Here is a 16,398-nt window from a genome sequence, read left to right as displayed (position 1 = left end):
TCCGAGAAGCTTCTTCAGTTCTAAGAGCAACTGGTGGGGAGTTCCAGATTTTAACCCTAATGGGAGTGTCGCCAAGAGTGTTATGGACTCAGGATGTGAGTGGGCGTGAAGATGTCTGGGAAGGGATCTCAAAACTGGATTATAGATCGCAGACAGTTAGTGTCATAAGCCACCGCCTCTGTGGTCATTCACAGTGGACATAGATGGCTTCTTTCACTCCTCTTTCAAACCAAAGTGTGAAGTGTGAACACTGACATCCTCAAAAGAGTGACCATTGTCCTTTAGATGCAGTTGACCAGCCGAATCTTGACTCTGCATAAACGCCATGCATTTCATGATTATTAATCTCTGTCTTTATTCCACAGCATGTCTTTGTCCTGTCTTCGTTCCCTCACCCCAACTAGTCATGGGAGATGGACACCCCTCCCTGAACCATATTCTGCTGGAGGTTTATTCCTGTTAAAAGCTTTTTTCCTTCCTGCTGTCACCAAAGCATCTGCTCATAGGGGGGTCATATGATCATTGGGGTTTTCTCTGTTTTCTTTGTTGCTGTGGGTTATTTACTGTACAATATAAAGCACCCTGAGGCAACTGCTATTTATTTTTGGTGCTATATTAATAAAATTGACTAGAATTTAATTGACAGTTGAATAGAACATCTCAATGTCCGCCTGGATGAACTGGAGCAGGTGGCTGCAGTGAGGGAAGTCTGGGCTTCTCTGCTTACCCTACCCTGTGTGACCCAAACCCACATAACTGCCAAAAAATGGGTGAATGGATGGACCTTACCTGAAATTAAAAATCATCTAGGCTCAGTTCATTAATCATGAGATGAAATATCCTCATGAACTGTCCAGTTCAAGAGGATAGTTTTCTTAGCGATTCATGAGGCAGTAAGGACTATATGTGATGTATTTGGTTCCGTACCTAATTTGCTTTCGTCACCTAAGATGCACAGCTTGGGTGATGTTGGAAAAAAAGAGATTTAAAACTAGTGGACGATGTTGCCTGTCTGAGATGTGTTTGCAGTAATGCAGGAATTTTCCTGAAGACTCTTTATTGGATTTTGACAGATCTGCGTTCTTTGTTATATACTTGTATTCTGAGGGGATAGTTTGTTATTCATATCTCGGAAATATATATAACCACATGTTATATGTATTCTCTCCATAAATGTTATGAATATGTGCAGATCCATAAACCTGTACGGATTCTGTTTATCACGTAGATATAAACTACACATATAAAAGCTAGTAGTCAGCTTTGTACGCATTTATGACACATGCCCTACTTCAATATCAGCTGCAAGTATGATGAAGAATAAAGAGCTACTTGCGCATTCATTGATCTTTCTAAGCCATATGGAAACATGAACCACAGAGGCACTCTCACCCAGCATCCCCAGTCTCAACTACAAGCCCTCCTTTCTTATTTTTTAATCACCAAAGCATTAAGCTTCATAAAGGTCTGGTCTGTGTTTGATAAACAAGTGCAAGTGTAGTTAAATTAACACATGGAAGTAGGCAAACTCTACACACTGATCTAAAATACTTTTTCTTATAAATATACACCCACAGTTTTCCACCTTGGTCCCACAGGCCAAAGACTGTGTGGCTCGTGACTCGGTGGATTAGCTGATGACTAATTTAGCCGTAGGTGTCGCTCTGTGATGGGGTGCTGGGCTGTCCAGAGTGCACCCCGCTTTTCTGCTACATCCTTCATGTGCTGTCTGTTATTTCATACAATAAATATTAGATAAAATGTTGCACAGCAGAAATAACTCCATGGTAACTGTTCGGCATCTATTCTTTGAACAAACACAAACGATTGTAATTATTGGGCGTAAAAATGATGAAGCATGCAGAGGTGGCAGAGAGGGGGTGGTGGAGGCTAGGTAGAGCAGGAGAGGGAGGGTAGCTGTGGAGTATGTGACGTCTCACGCAGGCTGCCGATCGTTTGTGATGCTGTGGATTTGACGGGCTTTCATTCAAACATTCGTTGAGATCCTAATCATAATCTCTATGTGGTCTCTGCTCCGATCCGTGATGTTTTGATACCTGCTGTGGATCACAGACAGGAGCAGCTTGGTTTCCTGCCTGGCGTCTACATCGTGGTGTCAGCCCTCCGCCCTCCTGCAGCCGAGAGGCAGCTGAGCGCTCCATCAGGCCGCGGGGAAACCACTCTGTCTCCGGTACTCAGGGATGAGGCGGGCCCGTGGATGTGGTGGGTATGGCGGCATGTCGACAAGGGTTAATATTCCGCTGTGCTGTAACAAAAAAGACAGTGTTAGCCAGCCTCTTTATTAAGAGGCGCGTAATGACAGACTGGGGTAGCTCGTACAATGATGTGTAAACACATAATATCACTGATCTGTTGTTTCTAGCTTGAGATATGCAGCACTATTATCGAGCCTTCGGATATTTATGAAGCAATATATATTGAATGTTCAGTGTGAAAGATATGTCACTGTATATCACAGGCCTTTAAAAGAAACTATGAATCTCTTCCAACAGTAATAAGTACTCCAGAACTATTAATGCTTTCTAATGAGTGCACGAAACAAAAGATGTCCAGCATGCAAATAAGGCCATACAAAATTAAAGGGGATGCACAGTGGTTTATGCTCTTAAATGGACTCACTCAAGTTTAACTGACTTTTTGTTATGATGATTGAGCACTCCATTTATTTCTTTTTACTGTAGTTCCAATATATTAAAACAACAACAACAAAACAAACAAACTTTTGGCTGGATCATACCTTTGCTTTCTATATTGCAATAATATGAACGATACTGATCATTTTTGACCGGAGAAATTTCTGTCAGAATTGCAAAGAAAGTTAGAAAGCTACTAGTAAAGGCAAGAGTCTGATCTTTGAGAAAGAAAGAAAACTTGAGCAGCCTGTCCATGAGTATTAACAGCAATGCAAGTTGGCTATATTTGATCACTTGTGTTTGTTTTTTACTCTTATTTGTTATTGTGTCTGAGAGAAAAATGATATCTGCCATCAAACAACTGCTATTTTCATTTTCTTTACATACCTAAATATATATTTTTCACGGTCTCAATGTGACGTCACTTTGTTGGAATCCAATTTGTGAAATTCAGAAACATCTGCCTTCAACTCAAAGTCAGCAATTGGCTACTTTAGCAAGCATTAAGACAACAAATTTACCAACCGTAAGTCTTAAGAGCTCTTTGTCTCTTGTCTTCTGTCTGTTGTGTTTCCTTGTGTTGCAGACAGTGCTGTGGGATCCTGATAAACCAGTCCAATCATCATGCAGTGTTCTTGGAAGTCCATGGTATTGTTAGCATTGGCCTCCATAGCCATCCAGTACACAGCCATCCGCACCTTCTCCAGCAACCCCTTAAGCTTTCTGTGCTCTGTGGGCCTGGCACCTTCAGGTTTGACTGTCAACTGCAGCCCCAAAGAGTTGATGCAGGTGGGCCAGGAGACACCCGTGGACTTGGATCATAGCTGTGATAGAAGCCCCTCCCATGCTAATTCCTCCCCTTCTCTCTCCAATCCTTCCTATAATGTCACCAAGAGAACCCACATCCTCATTCTGGCCACCACACGGAGCGGGTCCTCATTTGTGGGTCAGCTGTTTAACCAGCATCCAGAGGTTAGAAATTATATAGTTTCTGTGACCTGTCGGATTATGATGAAAAATCATGAAGTCATGCCCTTTCTGATGCTTTTGAGTCAGTGGTTTCTAAATGCACAAAGAGCCTTTAATTTAACAATCCAGACAAAATGTATTTGATTTCATTCACATAATTTTTTGTCTACATATTTAATAGATCTTACATCTACAATAACTTCAAGTTCACAAACAGAACAATTAAATAAAAATAAACTTAGAAATCTAAACACAAACTAATTTTTAACAGATTTAAAATGATTTCTAAATGAGTTTTTAAAGGTTACAGGATCAGCACTTTTCAAAATAAATTCTATGTAATTAAAACATTTACTACAGTAAAGCATTTCTTCATTACATATTGCAGATAATGTGAAAGGAGAGTCAAAATGTCAAGCATGGTCAGAATTTGAACAAGCATACCAAACTTTGTTAAAGCAGTTTTGTAAATAGACCAGCAATGAATTTATTCAAATATATAAATACAAAGCAAAATCAGCGTCAAAGGAAATACAATTTACAAACTCAAAAGCAATTAAAAACTTTCAAGACTGAGGATGTTAGTTAAAAGTGGCGGTAACGTATGGTTAAATTAAGGAGCATCGTTAATCACGAAATGCAGAAAAAGTATGCTTGTGTTATAATGTTTGGAAAAATCAAGCATATGTTAGTAAGACACAGGTAGAAATACAGACTGACATCCTGGTACTTCATGTACCAGGATGTCTGGACATATTATTATTAATCCTTTATTTATCCAGGTAAAAAATCTCATTGAGATTAAAAATCTCATTTCCAAGAGACACCTGGCATCATAGCAACAAAAGTCACATACCACATATTAAACCCATCAAGAGACTGATAATCTACAAAGTGCCTGATCAGTATTTATGCAGCTTTAGACTTCAGAGGATTCTCGGCAAATACACATGCTAATTAGCTTAGCAACTAGAACGTGTCTGAAATATTACAAAAACCACTGACTTTATGACGTTTCTGTATTTTGTTTTTAAAGAACCGCCAAAATCTAAAAGAAAATTCTGGTGTGTAGTGTTTTTGTGTTTGGAGTGTGCTTTAATGGCGATATGCTGTTTTTCATAACAGGTCTTCTATCTGTTTGAGCCTCTGTACCATGTCCAGTTGGCACTGCTTCCTCGGTTGGCACAGAGCCGAAACCTGGCTGAGAGGAGGGTCATGCTGGGAGCAGCTCGAGACCTGTTAAGGTCTCTGTACCATTGTAACCTCCACAGCCTGGAAAGTTACATACAACCCCGTCCTGCTAGGCACTCCACTGACAAGCTGTTTAGACGAGGAGCTAGTAAGAGACATGAGTCTGCTACTTTTGCATCTGTTTTTGCAATCCAGTTCCTGTCTGTCACAGTTTTTGTATGGTACGTGTCCTGTCTTAGGCCGTTCTCTGTGCTCCCCACCTGTATGCGAGGCTCCACTGGGCTCGAAGGAGCAGGTCCTGGTGCTAGCTGATGAGGGGGAATGTGTGAGAAAGTGTGGGCCACTAAATGTGTCGGTGGCTGCTGAAGTCTGCAGAGCAAAGCGCCACGCAGCCATCAAGACTGTTCGGATTCCCCAAGTCAGTGACCTCAGGGCGCTCATTGAGGATCCAAGACTCAACCTGAAGGTAGAGAAATCATTTAATTGAAAGCATTCTACTTAATTCATAATGAATTTTAGTAATGCAGTTTGTATTCTTTCAGATCAGAGGCTTAAAGACTTGAGTAAGATTAAATGATGATTATGACAAGCCACTTAATTTAGACTTGATGACAGAACACAGACTCGACCTCTTGACATAAAATAAATTCGTAAATTGAAAAATATCAGTGTTGTGCCTAGTTTTCCCATTATGAATAATTAAAACACAGTTTGTCTTGTCATATCCAGCATATGGCCATTTTTCAGCCTGTAGCTGAGAAAAGACATGCTAATGATTTTTTATATGCTAGTTCCTGTCGGGTCAGATTTAGTAAAGGTCTGCATCAGTGAAGAAAAATGTCTTTTGGCTTTAAAACATTATGTAAAAACAGCTACTGCTGGGATTGATGAAAGGCACTGACAGGTTTGCAACTGGAAGGCATTGACAAATATTTCTGTGGTTAGCCTTAGGGTATATACTAAAACTTGGGGAGGAGAGTATTTGTTTAAGTCACACGAACACGGTGGTTTAGCAGAGGGCAATTTACTGCAAACTGAACCATATTTAATACAGGAAGAAAGCGTGTCTTACTTTGCACCTGATGTGGCTAGTCGTGTGATACCTAACTGCATGCATTTATGTGGAACCACAGGAATAAATGTTATAAGAACACATGCATAAGTGGCAAAGGTTGATTCCTCAAAGCTGTGATCGTGGTACATATTTCTGGTCTTTATTGCAATTTTATTGTAACAGAGAACTGAGGTTGAGATGGTTTGGATATGTGCACAAAAGGCAAAATATTGTAAGTGGGAAGTTGCTGTGCAAGAAGAAGAGAGGAAGACCCTGAGACAAGATCTGTGGATGTAGTGAAGGAGGACGTGCAGAGGCTTGGTGTGATGCAGAAGATTGTTAGAGAGACGAGACAGAGGCAGATGATCTGCTATGGCAACCCCTAAAGGGAATAGCTAAAAGAAAAAGTAGACCAAAACTTAACGTGAAGTGTTGGAAAATGTAAAAATTCTTGTTCCGCTGATTCTCACTGAGACAAGAGAACAATGAATCTCTTGACCGTGTTTGTAGTGTTGGTTCTCTTTGCAGTGTTTTTTGCAGACATATGACAAATAATATGGCTTGTTGTGTGGTTAATTCAACAGTACTAACAGACTGTCCAAGACATCTGCGCTCCTGTTTCGGTGAGTGAAATAAGAGCGGGGTGGTTTGCATTTTTGTTAATGAAATCAAATCAATACTGTAGTAAAATTTCAAATAGAGTTTAGTATAGTGTTAAAATGAAAGAGATTTTATATTAACATACGAGGGCAATCCCAAAAGTAATGTCTCCTACTTTTTTAGGAAATACAAACAACCGTTCATTTTCTCTTTTACATCATTTTAAAGGTTGGAGAATTATTTAATTTTCTACATAATCGCCATTTTGGTCGATGTCTGTGAAGGTTCTCGGTCATCCGGGTCAACTAGTCTAAGGAGCTTGGAAAGAAAAGCATCTGGACTTCTTTAACTTTTCTTTTTGTAGACGCTGTGGCACTTTTAGAATGCCCATGTCATACCAGCTCGCCGCCATGTCTTTCAGGAAGCACTGAACCTCATCTTTCACCTCTTCGTCAGAGCAGAATAACCTTCCGCTGGCTGTAAACTCTTTACACCACTTGCAAATGTTTTTGACATCCATGCATGACTGTCCATACACTTCCATCAATTGGCGATGAATTTCAACCAGTTTAAAGGAGCCAGCTGAGGTGGTTCGGGCATCTGACAAGGATGCCTCCTGTGCGCCTCCTGGGTGAGGTGTTCCGGGCATGTCCCACCGGGAGGAGGCCCCGGGGCAGACCCAGGACACGCTGGAGAGATTATATCTCTCAGCTGGCCTGGGAACGCCTTGGTGTTCCCCCGGATAAGCTGGAGGAGGTGGCTGGGGAGAGGGAGGTCTGGGCCTCTCTGCTTAGGCTGCTGCCCCCGCAACCCGGCCTCGGATAAAGTGGATGAAGATGGATGGATGGATGGATGGATTAAAGCCTTTTGCATTCAGAAATTGAATAACTGCGCGAACTTCGCACTTGGCGGTAGCGTTCAACGGGAGCTCCATTTTCAAGGGCTGCCAAGCCATGATTGAGCATCCCAGCGAAGCGGCGCATGCTTGTTTGGGAGTGGAGGAAGCACCAATCACAACAGTGTGGCCCACAGCCGTACGAACAGTTTCTCTACGTCCCCACCGCTTTAGAGACCTTACTTTTGGGATTGCCCTCATATAAATCATGGAAAACACTGTAATATTGAAATAATGACAATCCAAGGTTCTCCACAACTACATTTTCACCAGTTAATGACAGACTTTACTAGTGATTGGATAAGCAGACCCATTCAACAAAGACAGATGTGATCAGAAGCTGAATATTTATTTGTAACTGGTTATTGTATTGGCAGATTGTGAGATGGCACTTAACAGGTCTTTACTAACTGAGGACACGGTAGACTGAATGATGGATGGTTAGATGAACAGTCAATGCTACTCTAAATTGGAATTGATTAAACATGTGGTGTCAACAGCTGCAGTCCCTCAGAATTACCCTAAACATGTGTAGAGACACATGGGCTTAATGTACCTCATTCAACCTCACAGGACAGTAAAAACATTTTGCCAGTAGCCTTAGTTTGACCTTAATTTATGTATGTTATGTTAAAACACGCTTTTTATTCAAGTTACCACTGTGGATGGTGGCCTCAGTTTGTTATTTTGTCTTTTTTGTGTCCAAATAAATCATGGACGTCAGAGCTACAACAAATTTACGACTTTCCAACTGTCATGACCTCATCTGTAGAATTAATGAACACTCCTTTCAGTGGTGCTCTTACCTTTGTATATAAAGAGAAAATGTCTGGCAGTTGCACACATTATTGTCACAGATATTTCTCTGCATTTAGTCCATCCACAAACAAGATAAACTTCTGCTACTGGTGGGGATGATATCACCAATTTCTTGGGATAATGAGACATGCCCCCTGTAAGCCCACCGCTCATGAAAGGTCATCTGATTATGGGGGTTTCTCTGCATTATTATAGGGTCTTTACCCTTACAATGTTATTTTGTGTTTTATAAGTAATAAGTAAGTAATATGAAATTGGACTTTTGAATAGAGCAGATTTCATGGTTGCATTAGTTACCACAAGTCACCCAGGGCCTGGACCACCACCATGTTTAACTGTTGGTATGATGTTGTCTATAGGTGTTACTTTTATGTCACATGTAATGAGACTCAAAGCTTTCAAAACATTCAGCTTTTATCTCGTCAGTCCACAGAATATTTTCCCAGTAGTCTTGGGGATCATCAAGATGTTTTTTGGCAAACGTGAGACGAGCCTTTGTGTTCTTTTTGGTCAGCAGTGGTTTTCTGCTTGGATTTCTCCCGTGGACGCCATTTTCCCTCAGTCTTCTTCTTACTGTTAAATCATGAATTCTGACCTTACCTAAGACAAGTGAGGACTGCATTTTTTTGTTATTATTCTAGGTTCTTTTGTGACATCCTGAATGAGCCGTCAAAGTGCTCTTGGAGTAATTTTTGTAGGAAGGCTGCGTCTGGGAAGGTTCACCAGTGTTACAAGTTTTCTCCATGTGTGGATAATGCTCTCTAATGGTTTTGTAAACCTTCCCAGACTTATAGATGTCAATGATTTTATTTCCCAGCTGTTTCTTTAGATCGTGGCATGATTTGTTACTTTTTGAGAGCTGTTATCCTATTTTACTTTGTTGGACAGGTTCTATTTAAGTGATTTCTTGATTTATCAGGTCTAGCAGTAATCAGGCTTGGGTGTAACTAGAGAAATTGAACTCGGGTTTTCAAATAATATGGTTATTAACAGTTAATTTGTGTATAACTTTCTTAGGGATTTAACGAAGGGGCAATTACTTTTTCCCAGAGGATCAGGAAGCCTTGGGTAGCTTTTTTTCCTAAATAAATGGAATTGTGATTTAAAACCTGAATTTTGTATTTACTCTAGTTATCTTTGTCAATTATTAAAATGTGTTTGTTTAAAAGTGTGTCAAATATGAAAAAAACAAAGCTTCTCTAATGACAATGTAGTTTGGGGGAGACTTTTTTATGACAATGGACATACTAGCAAAACCAAATTGCACTATAGGGATACTTCAGATACTTAATTATTCTTACTTACTAGAGGTCTGTAAGTAGTTGTGAAGATGGTGGGGGAAAACTTCTCGTTAACACATTTGGATCTGGATCGTCCTATAAGTTAGAACTGAAAAGGAACAAAAGAATAAAGAAATTTAGAGAATGTACAAAATGTCATGCCTAAAGGCTTTTAAAAAGAGTTTCAAAGAGAGAACATGGTCAATTAAATACAGAGGACAATCAGAAATAAATTAAAATGGGCAACAAAATTAATTGCGTATGCAGGCCTGTGAACTAAATTAAGGTTGAATCCTTGAACAGAGGCCACTGGACTTCTATAGCTTCCTTACAATATGAATTCTGATTCATATCGTAAGGTTACGAGCCTCGAATAATACAGAGAAAACCCCAACAATCAGATAACCCCTCTGAGCAAGTGTTTTGGCAACAGTGGGAAGGAAAAAAATCCCCTTTGACAGGAAGAAACCTCCAGCAGAACCAGCAAGTTTTAAGCCTAATGTTAAAATTAGAGAGATTGTCCGTCTTCTGAATCTAAACTGTGAGCTTGTTCCACAGAAGAGTTGAATGGAAGCTGATGGGTCTGTGTTAGGTTTATATTGTGGATTGTCATTTATGCTTAGAAATATATACTCATATATGCGTAGAGTTTTATAATCGATTGCATATCGATAGGACGTCTGATCCTTAGCAGTCTGCAAAGACTCTGTGTGCCTCCCAGAGCACTCTGGCATACACACAACTTAAGGTCATGAGAGAGGTCGTACCTTCTCTTACTGATTTATGGTATAGGACAGCGGTCCCCAACCTTTTTTGCGCCACGGACCGGTTTATGCCCGACAATATTTTCACGGACCGGCCTTTAAAGTGTTGTGGATAAATACAACAAAATAAAACTAGTACTGGTACCGAAAAAAAGAAGATTTATTCATAACACACGTGAAAAGACCCAGGAAAACCGAGTTAACGATAAAAACGATAACAAAATAACGCTGAAAACCGATAAAAACCCTGAAAACCATACATTTCACACCTGAGCCTCAACTCTCGAAGCCCGGTACCAAACGACTCACCCAGGGGTTGGGGACCGCTGGTATAGGAGGACACCTACTCTGTATCTGTTTAAGTATAAGAGCCCTTTGTTTAGGTGGAAAGCTGGACTCTTGGCACCAGCTTTGGGGAGTCTTCACAGGGTCACATCTTGACACCCCCCACCCCCACCCCACACACACACACACACACACACACACACATACACATATACCTACACGACACACAGACAAGGTACTCTATGTAAGACGTCATATGTTAATGAACCTATGCATAGTCATGTAACCGCAGTAAGGAGCAATGTTACGAGGGAGCAGACGAGAGCGACTGGGGTTCAAGCGTCAGGAACAGCGCTCGTCACAGTTCTCTCCCTCGTGCATGAGATCAAACAAAGAGCTCTGCTTGGTGTCCAATGCTTTTTGCTGTTGTAGTAGAATTGTCTTGTTCCAGCGGTGGGTCTGTGCCAGGCAGACCCAACAGTCTGCCTCCCCTACTACTTTCAAATAAGCTAGGAACCACAAGTAAGCTAGGAGTCTGAGAGCACTCTATATGGGTGATATGGTACTTTGACCTTTTTAAGATAAGACTGTCCATTTACATGAACAAATTGAAGTCTATTAGATAGATCCACCACAGCGCAGTACCTGTAATACCAACAGAATGGTATTACAGGTCAACAGTACTGAACAGTGGCACAAGGTAAAGCAGGACAAGCAGAGACATGAGTCCACTGTCAGAGGCTATAAGAATATCATTTGTAACCTTCACAAAAGCTGTTTCGTGCTGTGATGAACTCTGAAACTTGACTGAAACTCTTCAAATGAACTATTTATCTGCAGAGGATCAGATTTACAGCAACTCTTACAAGAATTTTTTGAGATAAAAGGAAGGTTGCAGATTGGCCTTATCACGGTCCCTCAGTCCTGCCTGGCAGACGTTGTCAGGGTTTGTTTTTCTCTCTCTGCTTCAGTTTCTATCTCTCCTCTCTTCTATCTGTTATCACGTGTTGTTGTCTGTCCTATGGGGAGGTACTGATTTTGGGTTCCTACACTTGGCACTATACACCTGGGATAATCAACCACTTCTGGCCTAGGATCTTGTCAGCAGCCACTGCATAAGGTTGTGGTCGGCTGTTATTCATTGCTGTATTGTTGAACTACCTTGTTAGTTAAGCCTTGGTCCTAGCTTCTATTTTATACGTGTGTTTTTGCCTCAAAGGATCTGACCTTGTCTCCTTCCTCTGCACAGACTTTCCCTGGATTTCCTTCCCTGGAGTGGTGAGCCTGCCCGTTTTGAGAGTGTTGTACTGGACAGAGAATTCGATGTTTTGAATACCTGTTTTCCCTTGGACCCCTTTAGCTGCTTTCCCTTGCGCTGTTGTATATAGCGCATTTTGGTAAAACACTGTAAATAAAGGGCACTAAACTTTAATTCGTCCAAATCCAGCATTTGAATCTACTCCAGCATTCATGACAGGCCTATAATTAGCCAACACAGCTGGGTCAAGTGATGGCTTTTTAAGTACAGCATAAGTACTATCAGCGTAAGGACTTGTGGTGGGTAGCCGATTGCGAGAGATTGGTCATATTTAAGATTGAAGCTTTAATTAATGGTAAGACTTGACTAAGACGGACTTGTAGGAATGGGGTCACATTGATGGTTTTGCGAAATTACTAAAGTTAACTAAGAAAGACCAATTGTAGAAAAAAGGGCTAAATATATCTAAATGGTATTGAAAGTAGCTGTACATGTTGTTACAGCTGTGAGATTAGGAGTAATTATTTTTCTCTAATGGTTAAAATTCTATTTGTGAAGAAATTCATGTTGTCTCTTGTTTTGGTTAAAGGAATGCTTGGCTCAAAGCAGTTCTGATTTTTTCAGCATTTCTACAGTGCTGAGGAGAAATACGACATTTTTAAGCACATTGAGGCAACTTTTGTTGTGAATTGTCCTTTGTTGTGAATTACTGACCTCTGTCATCATTTTAAGTGGGGGAACTTGCACAATCGGTGGCTGACTAAATACTTTTTTGCCCCACTGTAGCTTGCTTATGATTAGCTTAAACCAGTCTGCGGATCCTTTAAATCACACCTTAAAAGGTGTGATTTAAAAAGTGAGTGAGTTTATTTACATTCTGATAAGGAATCTGATAACGAATTAAAAGCAAGGATGCTGTTTTCAACCTCTACAAAAATGCTAAAGTCGCCCAATATAAGTATATATCTGAATTGAACACTAAATCTAAAAGTCAAAGCTGAAGTTCATTTAAACTGATGCATTCCTCTTGCTTGTTTTTTTTGACAAATAATTATGTTGATCAGTTATCAAATCAGTTAATAAGAAACTCATAATAAGGAGACCACTATTTATTAATCTACATTTAATCTATTTAATTCTTTATTACTGCAACTAAGAATAAAATGATTAAGTGCAAATAAATTTACACCTGTTTCCAGGTTCACGAGCTGCACTATCCAAAAAGGGATCAGTGCTGTCTTTCTTGTTATTATCTGTGCTTCCCACTTGATTTGCTGGGAACCACCTAGCTACCCAGTGGGTGAAGGATGACCATGGCATGATATGTATAGCTGTTATGTGGTAGTTTAGGGGAATTTAGGAAAAATCTGTAAATATCACAAGTGGTATCTCAAGCCCAAAACTTGATGAACGGTTTACTGCACTGCTTTATATGCAATGTTAGTTCCTGCCCCACCACATGGCGTTAGCACTAACATATACTGCAAATATACTGGTTTTTGCCATTTGAATGGTTTATTCCTACTGAATATGTTTATCCTTCTTAGGTTGTCCAGCTTGTTCGAGATCCACGTGGCATCCTGGCATCTCGTATTGAGACCTTTCGGGATACTTACCGGCTGTGGCGTCTGTGGAGGGCAACTGGACGTCGACCCCACAACCTGGACCTAGGACAAATCAACACAGTGTGTGAAGATTTCCTTCGCTCTGTGTCTGTAGGCCTGGCAAGACCCACCTGGCTCAAAGGGAGGTACATGTTGCTGAGGTGAGAAGAGGATAATCATTTACACCAGGGGTATCTAACTCCAGGCCTTGAGGGCTGGTGTCCTGCAAGTTTTAGATGTGTCCTTTATTCAACACAGCTGATTTAAATGGCTAAAATGCCTCCTCAACATGTCTTGAAGTTTTTCAGAAGCCTGGTAATGAACAAATCCTTTGATTCAGGTGTGTTGACCCAGGGTGATATCCTCCTTCTACCAAGAAGAGAAGAGAGGTGTTTATTTAAATTGGTTGGTTTCCTGGCACATACTAGGCTTTTAAGCATAGTTCACAAATTTTCAATAGGGTATTTGGCTTTGGGAAGCTACTCCAGAAGCTTAATGTTAGCCTGCTATATCCAGTCCAAAACCAGTCTTGAAGTGTTTGGGATCACTGTTGTGTTGAAATACCCTGTTGTTTCCAAGTTTCAGCCAAATTTCAGAATGTGTACATAGATAACAGTGACGATAACACCAAGACTTCACATGGATTTACCTTACTAGCTGATGTGCATGTGGATGAGCAGACTGCATTTGGTATTGGGTGCAATTACAAGAATTTCCTTTTTGTCTTTTTAAGTTTTACTGAAATGAGGTAAACGGTGCTAGAGAGTTCTGTAGACCTAGACCGGGGGTGTCCAACCCCAGGCCTCGAGGACCAGTGTCCTGCAGGTTTTAGATCTCACCCTGGGTCAACACACCTAAATCAAATGATTATTTCATTACAAGGCCTCTGGAGAACTTCAAGACATGTTAAAGAGGTAATTTAGCCATTTGAATCAGCTGTGTTGGATCAAGGACACATCTAAAACCTGCAAATCAACATATGTGAATTCATTTATTCATTGATGAAAGCTCTTGAATAAGGGAGCAACCAAAAGTAGCTTTTTAGTATACCACAAATGTTAACAGGTCAGGTCTTCAACTGAGGCCTCGGGGAAACTGCAATGACACTACTCATAACAGGTCAAAACTATATCTATATACTATCTTCTGTCCAGATTCAGGTCTTATTTGGTTATTGCCTTCTTTTTAGTCAGAATGTTGTTATATTTGTTTTTGACAAACAAATTCACATTGACATGCTAATGCTTAGTATTGTTATTTACTGCGAATGATATATTTTCTTTGTTCGTTATTTAAAAAAATAAAATACTCAATGGCACTTTCTTCCTTGATCAGGTATGAAGACTTGGCCAGGTTTCCTCTTCAAAAGACAAAGGAGCTCTATAGCTTCCTTGGTTTGGTTCTAGACCACAATGTGGTAGACTGGATCATCAACAACACTCGGGGCAGCAGTGGTCTGTCATCCTGGCAGAAATTCACCACAGTTCGGGATTCTGCAGCGAATGCTGAGAACTGGAGGGTTAAGCTGTCTTTTGATATGGTGGTTTACACGCAGACTGTCTGTCAACCACTTCTGGGGCTCCTTGGATACAAGACCATCTTCCATCCCAGGGAACTGAGAAATCTTTCACACTCTTTGGTGGAGGACCGGACGTTCCTCCCTTTTTTTTAAACGAATGACAAATATAGTTAACTGAGGTTTAGAAAACCAGCAAGACTTGACAGAACTGTTGTAAGGGAGAGACTGTGTAGTCACAGCTGTGGTCACTCTTGTCTGTGATGGTGGAACAGTTATCCCTAGATCTATTCAAAACTAAAAGTTCAATAAAACAATCAGAAATGCTCTCCTTTACATTAGTGTTTTCTAGTGACCTGGAGAGTTCTGGCAATCTCTTATTGTTGACTGCCTAATTTATTGATTTATTAATCTGACTGATTTTCTTTATTATTTTTCATTTAACTGCTGAGCCATTACCTACCTCAGTTACAGCTACCGCATCAAAACCCCCAAAATACTGTTTGGAATATATTGGCTTCATTGTGGCAAAAATAATACAGCTAAATAATTTAACCGACAAATGTGTAGCCTGTTTGTACCTGGTTACTTATTGTGTTTAGCCCTTAATCACAGTCACATGGTCACGATCACTGCAGTGTGATGGTGAACAGATGGGACTTCTCTATCATGTGGCAATTTTCATTTGTTTTGTTTACCTGTTTAGAGCCTTGATTTATTTTGGCAGTGGTGGGACTTCTATTTTTGAGCCCTGGTCACATCAGCTGAAGGTTCTGGCATGCACACTAAATTCCTTTGTCAATTGCTATCTTTAGACAAAAACGTTAGAAAAGTTTGACCAATGCCAAAGAAAAAGAGCTCTAGAAACAATATGGAATTCCTGCCCAAGAGTTAGGATCTATTGGTCAAAACTGATTTTACTATTCTTTATATTTTCATCAGTGTTTACCTGTTTAGAGCTTTGCTCTGCAGCTACAAATGGCTGCTAGCTTTTAAGAAGGCCTTGGTTGCTAATGACCTGAAGTGTGCATTTGAGGGTTAAGGGGTCAGTCTCTTAAACCATTCTTCTTAATAATGTCCTCGCTGTTATAAATGTCTATTCTTAGTTTGATCGGTTTATACAGAGCAACATTTTTACCGTGCACATTTTGAAGGACAGTGCTGCAACACACATCAACTTTTTTCCCTTGTTATTAAAAATCTCAAAATATGATCGATTTTTGATCTTTAAATGTCAAAATATTCTCACTCGTTAATAATGTCGGTCTTCTCACTAGATAAGTTGTCGTACAACAGTTTGTATATACAACAATAGCTTGAATGTGCCACATGTCACATTTCCCACATTCACTACACACTAGACACAGATTCTACATTTAATTTCCAATCAATTGTTAAAATTACCTTGAATTAATGTATGAAGTCATTGTTTGTGCAGCTACAAACTATTTTAATAAGTTTTAAGTTTTAAATTAAACATATTTGGATTTTCTGGAATAAGAAGCCTCA

General features: G+C 40.1%; 1 protein-coding gene across 2 annotated transcripts; it reads left to right on the top strand.

Annotated features, from left to right (window-relative positions):
- Positions 1 to 1,911: 1,911 nt before the first annotated feature.
- LOC113026253 (carbohydrate sulfotransferase 1-like) lies at positions 1,912 to 16,100 on the top strand. Of its 2 annotated transcripts, XM_026174809.1 has the most exons (7): positions 1,912 to 2,223; positions 3,241 to 3,443; positions 3,549 to 3,626; positions 4,749 to 4,962; positions 5,054 to 5,280; positions 13,317 to 13,534; positions 14,709 to 16,100. In XM_026174809.1, exons 2-7 carry the CDS (start codon positions 3,279 to 3,281, stop codon positions 15,043 to 15,045), a joined length of 1,239 nt encoding a protein of 412 aa, XP_026030594.1. In that variant the 5' UTR covers positions 1,912 to 2,223; positions 3,241 to 3,278; the 3' UTR covers positions 15,046 to 16,100. The 2 variants fall into 2 exon arrangements, with proteins under 2 accessions (XP_026030594.1, XP_026030593.1); XM_026174808.1 differs by having other exon boundaries at positions 3,241 to 3,626.
- Positions 16,101 to 16,398: the final 298 nt, after the last annotated feature.

This window comes from Astatotilapia calliptera, chromosome 7, assembly GCF_900246225.1.
Source record: "Astatotilapia calliptera chromosome 7, fAstCal1.2, whole genome shotgun sequence".
In the NCBI taxonomy this organism is placed as follows: domain Eukaryota; kingdom Metazoa; phylum Chordata; class Actinopteri; order Cichliformes; family Cichlidae; genus Astatotilapia; species Astatotilapia calliptera.
The sequence above is the reverse complement of the archived record's forward strand: the minus strand, read 5'-3'. Positions and strand labels throughout refer to the sequence as shown.